General features: G+C 39.0%; 1 protein-coding gene across 7 annotated transcripts in view; it reads right to left on the bottom strand.

Moving 5' to 3' along the window:
- Positions 1–14,487, bottom strand: part of LOC118748757 (optomotor-blind protein) — a 341,761-nt gene that overhangs the window by 291,779 nt on the left and 35,495 nt on the right. For 3 of the 7 annotated variants that reach the window (XM_036483415.1, XM_036483414.1, XM_036483413.1), the window contains exon 1: positions 674–3,599. In XM_036483415.1, the coding sequence (XP_036339308.1) occupies positions 674–1,866 (1,193 nt within the window). In that variant the 5' untranslated portion in view covers positions 1,867–3,599. Of the gene's footprint in view, positions 1–673; positions 3,600–14,487 lie in introns of those variants that run through there. The other 4 variants (XM_036483408.1, XM_036483411.1, XM_036483412.1 and 1 more) reach the window with 4 other exon arrangements.

The following is a 14,487-nucleotide window of genomic DNA, read 5'->3' as shown; positions in this document are numbered from 1 at the left end:
ACACACTTCGAGACAATTGCTGCACTTATTCGCATAGAAATTCACAGACACACACATTTGTAAATATGTATCCTCACAATCAACTACACTCTGATTAATCATTTTTCTTGTGTGTACAAATCACCTCTTATATAAAATGCATTATTCATCAAACATCAACATCATCATCCCTTCACCACCATATTGCCGCTGTGCATACCGGCTGTCATTTGCATTGACGAACACACGGCGGGGTTGTTGTTGATGCTGATGGCAGTAGGCAGCAGCAGGGGGAAGGAGGAAGGTGAATGAACACACAAATATGTACACACATATGATTGTGAGTAATTCACGCCATCTCAAAGCGAGCCTCTGAAACACGATCAACTTTTTCGAAGAACGCCATTTACCGACGGCACAATGAGGTGTGTTGTTGAAGGGAGTTAAGTGTGCGAAGCGGTGACAAAAAAAAAGTGTGCGCAGAGGACTGGCGTTAAAGGGTTATTTCAAAGTTGGAAAGCACAATTTCTATGCACCATCTCTCAGGGGTTTGAAGATCACAAAGCAATACTTTCGACACTTTCACAGCCTTAGAGCAGTAAATTACTTTTTCACTAACTCATCGCTTCTCAAATTTCACTCTCACAGTGGATCTCACTTAATTTGTATGAAAATTGAAAAATCTTTCACTTACCGTCCACTCTTGGTGATCACCATTTCCGTGCCCAGCTTGTGAAACTTTTCCCACAGATCCTTGCCCTCCAGCGTCACTTTCGGATCGTCGACGACGCCATCGTCCTCCGGTTGTAGCGCACGCAACGGTCTCATCGCCGGATGCAACTGATGCGCCACAGCCGATGCGAGCACCACGTCCTCGGCGGTGGTGTAGGGTGTGCCCAACGGATGATGGGCGTGCGGATGATGTGGCGGGAAACGCAGACCGGCGGGATAGAGACCGTGATGTGGACCCGCTGGACTGCCGGCGAGCGCTGCTAACGCGGCCGCTGGAAAGTACGGCTGTTGCGGCAGGTGTGGTCCCAAAGCGTGATGGCCCGGCACCGGCGAGTGATGCGGATGCTGGTGCGGCGCTGGCGGTTGTGCGGGATGGGCGTGCGGATGCGTCGCGTGCGGCAGTGGCGGTGGTGGCGCCTGCTGATGCGGCGACAAATGTGGCGAGGTTAAATGTGACGCTGGATGAGCTAGTGACTGTTGTTGTTGCTGTTGCTGTGGCTGTGGATGCGCGTGCGCGTGCGCGTGCGACGACAAATTATTGTTGCTGCTCTGAGGATCGTTGTTGTTGTTATTTGTGTTGGAGGTGTTGGTGGGCGTGTGGCGGTTATTGTTGTTACTATTGCTACTCGACTTGCTGCCGATACTATTGCTACTACTATTGTTGTTATTATTATTGCTGCCAGGCGATAGCAGTGGCGGCTGTTGACCACCAACCGGTGAGGCTTGACCAGCACCGCAAAGTAACTGTTGTTGCTGATGATGCTGCTGCTGTTGCAATTGCAATTGCTGTTGTTGCAATAATGCCGCAGCGCTTGTGGGTGTATTTGGCGGTTGCTGTTGCTGATGCGCTTGATGTGGCTGTGCGGGTGAGGTAGCCGCACTCAATACGGTATTCGCGTTGCCACCTCCGCCACCAATGCTCAAATCACCAGCTGCCGCGGCGGCTGCTGCGGCTGCGGCTGCTGCAGCGGCGGCGGTAGCGGTAGCGGTGCTAGCCTGTTGTGCTTGTTGCGTGCCGGCCGTCAACAGCGACGACACGCTGAAGTCAGTGGGTCGGGAGAGCTGCAGAAATGGATGATATGCCATCCCATTTGCGAATCGAGCGAATGGATCCTCAGCAGACTGATGAAGCAACTCTTGAACGTCGTATCTCATTACATTACACGTTTCTAGCAACAGCGTAGGCAAAAAGCGCTAAAACAAAATTAGGCGCGCCGCACTAGCAAATTCACGGAGCAGCTTGGAGCAGGAGGGCGCAAACTTTCAGTGCCACCTTAGACCACAAAAATTTGTTCTCCTTCTTAAATCAAAATCAGAGCCCTCGGAATGTTGCTCTAGGCCGCGCGTTTCTACTGCTCGACTGCAAAGCCGCTCAAGCGCTTTTCAAAAAATTTACTTAGCTTTAAGAATTTCTATATTTTTACTTTCAGCGCCTGCTTCCGCTTGTTTGCTTCACTTCTTTTTAGCGCTAGCCTGACGCGTGCTCCCTGCTGCTGCTTAAAAAAAAAAAGATTTCTTTTTAAATTTTACACTTCTTTTGGAAAATCTTTGTTGCACAAATGTAAACGGCAATTCTGCGGCAACTAAAGTGAGTTTTTGCAGCTGTTTGTGGTTGAATTATAATTTTTATAAATTTTTCCAAATTCTTATTAATTTTATTTACATACTTTCGTTTATTTACATACTTGCTTTTGATTTTTTACACAATTTTGTTGTTGTAACAGCTGTTTTGAATTGTTATTGTTGTTCTAATGCTCTTTACGCTCACTTTGCCGCACTTTTACTCTACTAAAATTAGGTTTTTTTGTTTTAAAAAATAGGTTCAGCATTTTATTGCTTTTTGCTGCACTCAGATTTAATTTTATGTTTTTTCACAAACACTTTTTTGGCTCCGTTATGTTGTTTACCTTAATTAACCTAAGTTTTTTGTTTAAAGCAAAATATTTTTGCACAGTTATGCCGTTTTGTAAACGCAGAAATTAGTTTTTTCCATTTCTTCGATTTCCTTTTGCTGCTGGTATACTTTTTTGCTCAGCTAGTACGCCATTTTTCGTATTTGGAAATTTTTTTACCCAGTAAAATTTAATTTTTTTGTTTTTATCCAAATTTGTTTGCCTTACTTGCACTTTTCATTACTTTGCGCGTTAGTTTGCATATACAAATTGCACTTTTCCACTAAAAAATTTTTAATATTAGATAACACAAAAATATGTACATATATATATTTTTTTTTTCAATTTCTTCGCTATTTGAAAGTTTTCAGTTAGTTTAGGCATTTGCTATTCACTTGCGGTGCATAATTCACTTTTTTTTAAGCGTTGCTAATTTTTCTGCCACGCCGTGAACTTTCAGTCCGTTCCCCTTGCAGCTCCAATAATTTTGCTGCAAATTAAAAGTTAAAAATTAGTCAAATTCTCATTGAAATTATCTGCGCTTCGATTTTGTACTCTTCACACGTTTTGTTTTCGCGCAGCGAGCGAATCGATGTTTCATCGCAACACCGGCGGCTTTGCGCCTTAGCTGTGGCACAGCCGTCCCAATGCTGCTAAACACAAAATTCCTTCAACTTTTTCACCTTAAACTTTTACAAAACTCCCTCACCTATGTTTTACACAATCTTTAACAACACAGCACACGAAAAATTCGTCGAGAAAGCTATTTCTCAAAAGAGTTTTATCGCCGGCTAAACAAAATATATTTTCTATGAAAACGACCACAACGACGACGACCAAAGCGAGCTACCTATGCTGCACACACGTTAAATCGAGTAAGAATTTTGAAGGCGAATTGGTCGCACAGCGAAAAAAAAACGCTACGCAAACGTTCAATATACACACTAGCAGCCGAGATACGCACTACACGCCGGTCGCTTGCAAACTGGAAAATACACATACTCGCCGAAGCGGCGCAACCCCCCAAAAACCAGTCTCGAATGGCTGCTAGCGAAGCCGCCGCGGCAGGAGAGTGTAGAGCGCTAGAGCGCTTGGCAGGCGTGCAAACGAATTGGCAGCGCTGCACACAAATGCAACCCGGGCACACACACACACAAGCGAGCACGCAGCTGAGCGCAGACTAGTAGCGAGTAACGAGCCAAATAAACAAACAGCGGATGATGGTTAGCGCTGCAAAAAGCTGAGCTAACAGCGAGTAGGTGCAATACATATACAAAAGCGCCGACTGTGAAGCACGCGCACACACCGATGAAGCAGCGCGCTGCGAGAAGGTAGCTACAATCAGAAAGAGACGTTGTTAAAGAGCAAGCGATGGGTTTGAAATCGTAATCAGAAACCGGTATGGCTGTGGCTGCGGCGGCTGTGGTTAAACATGTGTGCGCGTCGCATGTGTATGTGTATTGGTCTTACTCGCCAATTCCAATAAGAGACAGTGCGCGCAAGTAAGTTGCCGGCTTAGAACGCGTCGTCGTCCCTCAGCAGCACTGCGTTAAAAAAAGCGTTAGGGCTAACAAGACTGGTGACACCAGCAGCAATGACAAAAGGCATAAGAAAACCCCAAAAAAAAAATTATAAAAAATTTGGCAAGCGTAGTAAAAGCAAAAACTCAGTTTAGAAAAAAAATCAGTAGCAGCGCAGTATGGGCATGAATTTCGCACTTTCTGGCGACAACATTGCATATTTTTTCTACTCTGCGCTATGTATATGTATGCGAGTGTGCTTGTTCGCTCGCTCATTTGCTTGTCCAAGTCATTGAACGGCCCTCGCAGCTTTGCTTGCATACATATGTATGTGTGGGTGAGAGGATGCGGTGTTTGGAACCCGCTAAGGTAGGTGGTGCTGAGCTTTGCTGAGCCGTTTATGATTGTATTGGTGTAGGTGCTGGTTTTGTCACATTCGCAAACGCTGCACTCGTGTTGGCTGTGCGTAGGAATGTGTTTGCGCGCGTGTGTGTGTGTGTGTGTGTGTGACAATTGGAAGTGTGATAAGTGTGCAACAGTGGTTTTGCGAGATTTTTCTAGGAGCATAAATTTGAACGCGTTATTTTATAGAAAGAATTTATGAAAAATATATAAGTAAATTAAAATTATTAATAACCAGTCTAAAACAAATAAAAGAGAAATAGTAAAAAGTGAAAAATATCAAAAAATGTTTGTGTCGAAATGTCGCAGAATAGCAATCAAGCATTTGAAAACAAAATTTCATTAATTATTTCAGTGATTTGAAGTCTTTAAGACGTCCCGAAACGATTCCCTTTACCTCCAAAATGAACATTTAAAACATTAATAAGTTATGCCCAATCTCATTTAGCGGGTTTTCGAGGGGCAACATTTGCTAGAAAACTTTACTTTTTTTCTTATAGAAAATAGAGTAAATCTTCTACCGAAACTTGCTTGTGCAATATGATTAAATTTTTTTCTGTTAGGTATTTGTTTTTGTTATTTATGGAATTATAACAATTATATTCAACAACTTCATTGAGTTTGATGCCGCTTTTTATGAAAACTAAACTAAACCTTGCTCTCTTTGAAGTTCGCCTTACTTAGCACAGTGGATAAGCCACGGTTTAACGGTTGGATCGATGGAGATGTGGTGATCTCCGAAATAGCTATCACTTCTACCAATTTTAAATTATTTTTTTTTTATTATTATTATTATTATTTTTATTTTTGTTTTTCCTCAATAGTTTTCATTTAAAACTGCCTCAAGCTCAATAAAGTTGTTGATTTTTTTTTCTGTAAGTAAAATTAATCTGAAGTAGAAACTCATATACTACAATTGACATCAATTGCATTAAAAAGCCAGTAGAGACCAATACTGCTAAAATTTCCAATATTTTTAAAAAATTAACACGCCGAGCGATTTAACGAAAGTCTATTTCCTGAAAACTAATACTTGTGTGATTACATTTACGCCCAATTCTAATTTTAATCCACTCAACACCAAATCTTACCCCATGGGAAAGCGTTTTAAAGCTTAAAAGCTCGCTGATCATCAATGATTTAATCCAGTGATGGGCACCGCCTTGCCAGCGGGCAAAGCTCTTTTAAGCTTTCTATACATTTAGTATAGTCGCGTGCAGAGTAAAAGCTCTCGCTGCCCATCGCTAATATAATCAGTACATACCAAAAACCATCCCGCGGAAGAAGCTTTTTAAAGCTTTCTATATTTGTACGCTCAGATAAAAAGTTCCCTATAGTAGTCGCTGATATACATACTCATATAATTTAATTGCTCTATTTGCGCCAATGAAAAATCTACAGAAAGCTTTATCGCGCGTTATCATGACCAAAACACATCTCGCCGGAGAAACTTTTTTAAACTTTTCGTAGAAGATCTCTCTGATCTTCGCTGTTCTTAAATGATCCAATCAGTATGTATCATGCCATTAAGTTCTATAAGAATATTCAAAGCCGTCATTTCTAAATAATTAGCTTAAAGTGAAATTTTGCAGAATTAGTTTTATTTATAAATTATTGGCCTTTAAGTTATTTTAAGGTTAAGTTAAGTTATTTTATACAAAAAAAAAAATCGCTTCTTTCTCAACAGTATGCCTCCAGCGACTAATTTCTGATATACATATCTGTGTATATGTACATATGGATTAGGTTAGGCTATGATATCAATAATTATGTATATCAAAAGCAAATCAAGGCTAAATGCCAGCAAAAGCTTAAAGTGCAAACAGTCAACGACGTAACGTAGACGTAGGTTGACGCAGACACGATCTACCTTATGGGATTCGCGTGTTAACGAAAACTCACCACCGCATCGCGGTGACGTTGCCGTTGCTTCTCTCTCTCTCTATCAACAGTAAATTTTATATGTTGCTACGTACGTCAACCTACGTTTACGCTACGTCGTTGACTTACTGCGCTTTTATTATTAGAATCTGCTTAGTCGCTCCATGAAACTGCTGCATGAAGGGCTTGAGGTGATGTTGAGCCTCGCCTTATGCATTTGAAAGGAGCAAGAACTATTATGAGTGGCCGGATAACGATAGCTTCAACATACATATTTGTTTAGATTTAAGGGCTTCTAAGGGGTGACCAGGAGAACTTAACGAACTTGCACTCCACGACTTTTGCACAAAATTAAGAGAATGGTATATTAATTCGGCATAAAGATACTATAAACCTACTTTCAACTACTTTTTCGCCCGAAGTATTTACATTTGTTGCCTGCTCTTTCCTTGCCGCTCTTAATTGCTGGCCATTTTTTCTGTTACGTTCTGAGTTTGCAGCTGAAAATCCAAAATGTGGAAGACTTATTGCGTAAATCGAGCTCACATACAAGTCTTATACTTAATATGTATGTAGTTAAATCATTTCAGAAAAAATCGGCTGAAAAATCGTCATACAGTAAAATTAAAAATTTAGAAGTTTATGTGAATCCCTTTGGCCAAAATTTGACTTCAGATACGAGAAGGTGAGTAGTAGGTATTCAGAGCTAATCGTAATGTTTTTATCCTGACTGATATGCTAAGTTTTTTTTCATCTCAGTAAACCTACATATGTTTTTAGTAATTTTAGTCCATTTTTTGCCCGAGCTTCTCCTCTATTTTATTGTGATGGTCTTAATGTTGTCACATGTCAAAATGGAGTGGCCTACAGTGTTTGCCGTCTCCGAACTGCAAATGATTTCATGAGGAGCAGGGGAGAAATACACGCGGAGGGTTGCAATTGCCTACCGATCGCTTCAGAAAAACCTCTTCTTCTGTACCACCAAAGTAATTTTATTTGTAAAAATCTTCTGAAAAATTGTAATTATTTATTCCTGATCGTTTGCAAACAGACCCACTGTCCTCTAACTTGGCATGGAAGACACCAAAAGTAAACGAAACAAACACATATTCACACTTAGGTAAGTGGTAGCCGACCAAGGCGAGTTATCTTTAGCCGCGTGTGTGAAAGTGTTAGCTGCGTCAGCGTCGGCGACATTCAACATCAACAAAACAACTACAACTACGCCTACTACTACTACGCGGACGTCGACAACACACACATGTGTACATATGTATGTATAAAAGAACGACATTGGGGCCGTGTTAAGAGTACAAATTTGGCGCCGTCGCGTAAAGATGGCGCGTGATGAAGTGTGAAAAAAAGAGACAACGCTATGGTGTTAAGTGCAGGTGACAAAAATAAAGTACAACAACAACAACAAAAAAACAGTGCAAACAACAGCAATACCGATTTCAAAGCTAACGAAAGCAGCAACACCAACAACAGCTAACACAAATGAAACCTGCTGCTGGCCAAAAGGAAAATGTAGAAAAAGAAGATGTTCTCGGGCTGTCATTTGTTGTTGTTGCTATTGTGGGGCTGTTGTCAAGAATGGTGTGATGATGGCGTTGAAAAAGAAGCAAAACAAAAGTAGCTTAAAGAAACAAGCAAAAGGGCCGGGCCGGGCCGGGCCGGGCCGCACCGATCGGTTGGTCAAATGGTGTATGCATTTGAAAAGGCACACTAACAACAATTACAACAAAAGGGTAGCGGAAGTGACGGCAGCAGCGTAGAGGAGGTGTTTACTTTCGCAGGCACCTACTTGTGCGCGCGCGTGTGTGTGTGTATAGCTAGTAACTGGACTCGACACAGCAAGATGGACGATGGTGTCGGGTGAGTGAATGAATGAGTGTGTGTCCGCGATGTGTGGCTGAGATAAAATAAATTAAATACAATAATAAGGTGATGATAATGAAGTAAAGGAAGTATGTAGGTATGCAGCCGTGGAATTAACGATAAGTGTGCGCCGTGGTGTTAATGATGGAGATCTGACGTGAATGCGCGAATTAAATGGGGCCTGTGAAAAGGGAAATCATGTATAAAAGAGCACAGATGCGGGTTTAAATAAATGAGAAGGAATGAAAGAGAAAAAAAATTAAATTAAATTAAATTAAATTAAAAATCACTACATAAACAAATAAAGTTAAGAAGAAATGAATGAAAACAGATAAACTAATGCTAAAATAAAACATAATTTAACTAAATTTATAAAAATATATACATACGAAGAATAAAACGAAACAAAATTAAAATAAAAAAAATACTTCAAGATAAAATAAGGTACATGTAAAAAATTAAAAAAAAAATGCATTTAAATATGTAAATAAAAATTTCAAAATGATAAAATCACTAAACTTTATTAAAAATAAAATCAAAAATTATGAAAAATTGAAAAATTAAAATAAAACTCGGAAACAATAAAATAAATAAAAACAAAATAACTTGATAAAGTCTAATTTAATTTCATTTAGGTTAACATAAAATGGAAAAATTCGAACTACATATTTAATATAAAATATATAAAACTAAACTTTAAACAAAGTATGAAACTTATGTACATACATAGATACATGTTTACATAACTATACAAAACATACTAAATTAAATTTTATTAAGGGCCGTTTTCTCAAGTAGGTCTTAAAATTTATCTGCCCTTCAAACACATTTTTCAGAAGAAAATTTGTCTTTAAAGGGCAGATAAATTTTAAAACTTACTTGGTGAAACGGCCCTAAATAACATACCTACAGAAAAAAACTAAAATTTAATTTATTTGTACTAGATAAATGAAATAAAATAAAGTTCTATATAAATAACTCAAAGATATATATAACAATAAAACGAAGAAAAAATAAAATAGGAAATAATGAACTAAAATAGAAATATTAGATAACAAATTAAACGAATGAAATTAGAAGAGTGATATTAAATAAAATACAACAAATAAAATAAATTAAAATATATCCATACACACTTTTTTTTAATTAGATCAAATAAATTAAAAATGTTAAACGCTCAATTGAATTGTATTAAATGAAATAAAATAAAATTCTATATACATATTTAACTAAAATTTCAAAAATAATAGATATTAGATAAAACAATAAGAAAATTAAAAAAAAATTTAAAAAATAAAAGAAAATAGATATGCATTATTAAATTAAGTAAAATTATATTATTCGGAAAAATTAAATTAAATTCAAAATGCAGTTCTATACAATTAATGGCTAAATCAAAATAAAAAAAAGTAGACTTTAGATTTTTTTACTCAAGACTTTGAAAATTCCTTAGGCGCGTAGGTTTATTTTGTCATAACAAATGTCGCAATTTGTAAGCTGATCAAAATTTTATTAAAAAAACGATTATGTATATATTGTTTCGGGTCGAGTTATCGTTCTCAAAAACTAATTTGCCGTTAAATAACGGTAAAAATATTTTTATACTCGAAAAATAAAACAATGTGATCTCATTCTGTTAAAAATACAAATCTGCGGGGAATACATTTTAGTTTTAAAAATCGTTGATAGCGCTTTTTGTTAATTTTAATTTATTAAATTTAGAATACATTTTAGTTTTAAAAATCGTTGAAAGCGCTTTTTGTTAATTTTAATTTATTAAATTTTGATTTAAATCTTGTAACATATCTAAAAATTTTGTTCACAATTTAAACAAAATAAAATACAAGTTTCATAATTGCTTTTTTTAACTTGGCCGTTTAAAAAAAGAAAAAAAATATTTAAATTTAAATATTTTTTAAGTTTTCAGAGGCTTCTTCAAAATGCAAGTCAAAATCAAAATAAAATAAAAACTTAAAAATAATGCGGTTTTTTATTTAAACTACTAAACGCAAAAAATCAAAAACTTCCTGAATTTTGAAATTAAATATTTTAAGTTATGAATAAGACATAACTCGCAAAATAAGTCAGATAATACATATTTGAAATTGCAAAATATCTTGAACATTTCGCAAATTCCAAGGCGAATTCATATATCAGCTTCACAAAAACAAAAAAAACTACAATAACAAATAATATGCACGCTAACAATCAGAACATAAAAAATTTACAAAAAACACTTCATTTTATCAATCGGCGCAATTCGCCTTGAAATCAACTGCTCCTGTGACAACACCTTGTGTGAAATCGCCTTAGAAAATTCTCTATGGGGTGTTCCATACCAAACGGACGGGGTGCACACTTTATGTGTTTGATTTGTTTAAATTTTTAGGGTTGATGCATAAACATAAATAATAAATAAATATGAAATTTGGGCTTGATTAATACATTTTTAAAAACTTTACAGCACAAAAACAAAAACAAATCGATTTAATAGTTCTCCAAATATCTCGAGAACGGGGCGAGGAAAAAATAAAAAAAAAGAATCACACATCAAAATTCTCTATGAAATGAAGTATTAAAAAAATTTTTTTTTTTTTTACAAAATTTTTCACGTATACATTTTTTTATAAAAAAATATAGTTTTTGAAAATATGCCATCTCAAAAAAAATCACAATGGTAGCTCTGAGCATTGCGCAATATTTAGGTATAATATTGTGGGGTGCACTCTACAATAATTTGAGTAATGAATTTTTTTTACATAGAAGTTGAGTAAAATTAGTAAATAGGTACATAACAAATTTAAAAATTTTTTAAACTTTGTTTAGAATTTTTTTGAGTACCTATGCAGTTTTGCAGCCCATTAAATTTTAGTATAATAAAGTGCAAGTTTTAAGCTACATACTGCACACATGAAGTGTGAACCCCGTCCGTTTTGGTATGGAACGCCTCCTATACTGCCAACAAAGGAATATTTTTATTTTTAAGAAAATTTGAAGATTGAAAATAATTAAAATTCTGCTAAGTAGGTATGTACAGTTGCTATTTCTGGCTTTCGGAGCCTAGCTGGAAAGGTGAAATGAACTTGCCGGCCACAGTCCTCCACATTTTTGCAATTACCTACGTTCCCTTGAGTCAGTTTCGATTTGAAGAATCTCCTATAACTTCCAAAACTTTATGGCATTGACTACTTTCTTAAAATTTCGAGTTTTCGCACATACTTCAAGCTACCATTCCCGGAAATTTCACGCAAATTCTTTGAAAACTCTCAAAGTTATAGGCATTTTAGTGCAGCGCAGCCCTTAAGGATAGGCTACGATTTTGTCGCATCAACTCGATTTGGTGACATTCCCGTCGCTCCAACACATTTGCTGTGGTGGCAAGGCTCGCCTACTTATGCGATTTAACGGCAACACAGAGAAGGAGGTGCAGAACATCAGAACATATGGACTGCGGGCGAAGAGGCGAGAAGGCAGTCCAACAGCCAGTTTTACAATGGAGAAGCAAAAGCAGCGTCACTACAGACACGCCATTTGAAGAAGAACAAATAAACAAGACAACACAACGCCAAATCGGGTGACAAATTCTCACACGTTGAAGTTGACAAACGACAGCAACAGCAACAGCCACAGAAAAAGAAATAGCAACGAGAGCAGAGACGTTGGGAACGTTGGCAGCGGCAGAGAGAGACTAAGTGCAAGTGTAGGCAGAGGAATAGGAAAAGAAGGGCACTCATTGCGTGAGTGGGGGACCAAGTGTGATGGCAATGGCGACAAATGTTAACCGCGCTAGTGACAAAAATTAAGAACAAGCACCGCATAAGCGAGAAGAAGAAGAAGACGACGGAGACAATTTTTTTTTTGTGTGTGTGTGGAGCAAAGGCGCTGCGTTTAAGGCGTGAAAATGGGCGCAAAAGAAAGAGATGACAACAGTGACTGCAAAAGTATATACAACGGCAATGGAGAAGAAGGAGAAACATTAGCAAGGGGGGTCTAGGATGAGTGTGGGGTCGCGAAGTGAGCAAGCAAACCTTGGTGACAAATTCTATAGCTGAGTCTTAGCAAGCAAGTAATTTGAGCGCCGAAGATGCGCAGTGTTGATTTTGAGGGCCGCGCGTCCTTGTTGTTGCTGTTGTTGCAAAGTCCCAAGTGACAAGCAAACAGATTATCCATTAGAAATCAACAACAACAAACAAGTTAAATAAAAACACTAAGCACACCCACAACAGGCTGTATTTGAGCAACAATAACAATAATAATCCACGCGCAGAGTTGACATCAGAGAGAGCGCCTACTACCGAGCGAGCCTCCACTACCTCTTGCCGCAGCGCGCAATGTTGTTGTTGTTGCGCGCACACTTATTGTTTTCATTTGTTGTCACCAGCGACCAGCTGTCGCCAGCGTGTTGGTGACATTAACACCAAGGCATAGCAAAGCAAAGAGGCAGGCGCGCACACACCCATACGCAAACTTATCTACTCGTAAGCTTGAGGTGTGTGTTTGAGACGCGTCTGCGCGGCTGAGAGTGCGAATGAATGCGACGAAGGCGGCGCCGTTTCCGACGACAAAGCGCAGGCACACATACACACACAAACAACAAAAACAACAACACCGATAATGATGGCATGTGTGACAATATGGCAAAAAGAAGAAGCAGTAAAGGACGAGCAACAACAACACTGCGCCAACAATTTGTCACCAAGGTGTACATGAAAATAACAACAACTCATGCTCAAATATCAAAAGCGTTGTTGTTGGCGCTTGATTTTCAAAGAAACTGCTTTGAGAGCAATTGCGTTAGTACGCGCGCAAGCAAGAAAGAGAAAGCAATAACGAATGGGCGCGTGTGACCGAGTGAGCCAATAGGCGGACCAACAGAAAGTTCACACTGAGTGCTAGCCGTCAGGCGATAAGCGGAAAAGAATAAGTAGAAGATGCGCTAAGGTGACAGTTTGCTACTACTTGACGCTTGTTTTTGCTGTTATTGTAAGTTTTTGGCCAGCGGCAAAAGTAGATAAGTTAGATGAGAGCAGCGCGCGGTAAGAAAGAAGTACTAAAGCAAAATAAGAGCAAAGTCAGATAAGACATTTTGTTCAACAAAAAAATTGCAAAAGTTGTAAATTGGTTTTTACATGTTGCCATAATAATCCACACCGCCGCCTGAAACCCTAAGCACACCTAATGCGCGCGCCAAACACAACCGCCGCCGCCGCCGCCATTACCACCACCAAAACAATGCGCTCAACTCAAACCACATTAACGAGCGAGAGCGCACGGCAACGTCGGAAGCACAACCAACGAGTTGAGCATATAAAACCAACGAGTAAGCTTCTCTAATTCCAATTAGAGTGAACAAGTCGCGGTCAGCGTTGGCAGCATGCGCCGCGTCGCAGTTACCACAGGCAAAGAGTGAACGTCAAGTGACAATCTAACCACAAATACAAACAACAACTAGATATGTAGAAAACAAACGATAGATATTTGATAGCAGCGCAAAAAAACATCAAACTCACACACGCGCGCCTCTGAATGATGATGGCGCATATTGCTTACTTATGGGCGGACGCATTAATGCGCCCAGCAAACAAACACTTGCACACAGACGCACACACCCAAAAACTCGGGTAATACTTATTCTCACACTCATCGCGACGCCATCAGTGCCAGTGCTATTCACGCACGTTGGTGGAAAAGTGATAGAGCGTTAGACATGCGGCGCGCAGCAGTTGATGGTGGGAAAGAGTGCGCCAGTGTTTTGCCTTCGCAGTTGAAGTGTTGCGCTTAGCGTAGGTGAGGGCGAGCGCACCATAACGGTATGCTGACTGAGAGCGCGGTGTGAAAAATGGTCGGTTTTGCTTAGTGTTGGTGCTTGTGGGGATGGTGGTGTTGTTGTTGTCTGCTATGTCTGTTTTGTTTGCTTGCTTGGTGACGATGAGCGCGACGACGGCAACAGCTTGAGCGCTAACAAAACAAGCAGCAATAGCAACAACAACGCAACAGTAGAGCGCCTAAGTGCAAAGTACGGTGTTGGCTTTGCGGATGGTCAGATGAGAGATTTTTTTTTGGTTCGTGTTTTTGTGTGTGTGTGAATGAAAGCTAGGCGGTGGACTGTGTATGAGGTTGGGCGGCGCTGAGCAATTCTACGTCAGAGTGGTGAAGTGTTCACAAAAGTTCGAAAGCTAAAAGTGAAAAGAGTGGGCGGGGGG

This window comes from Rhagoletis pomonella, unplaced genomic scaffold (genome assembly GCF_013731165.1).
Source record: "Rhagoletis pomonella isolate Grant_MI unplaced genomic scaffold, Rhpom_1.0 Rhpom_scaffold_00013, whole genome shotgun sequence".
NCBI classification, from domain to species: domain Eukaryota; kingdom Metazoa; phylum Arthropoda; class Insecta; order Diptera; family Tephritidae; genus Rhagoletis; species Rhagoletis pomonella.
Note: the sequence above shows the minus strand (reverse complement) of the source record. Positions and strands in the feature narration are given on the sequence as shown.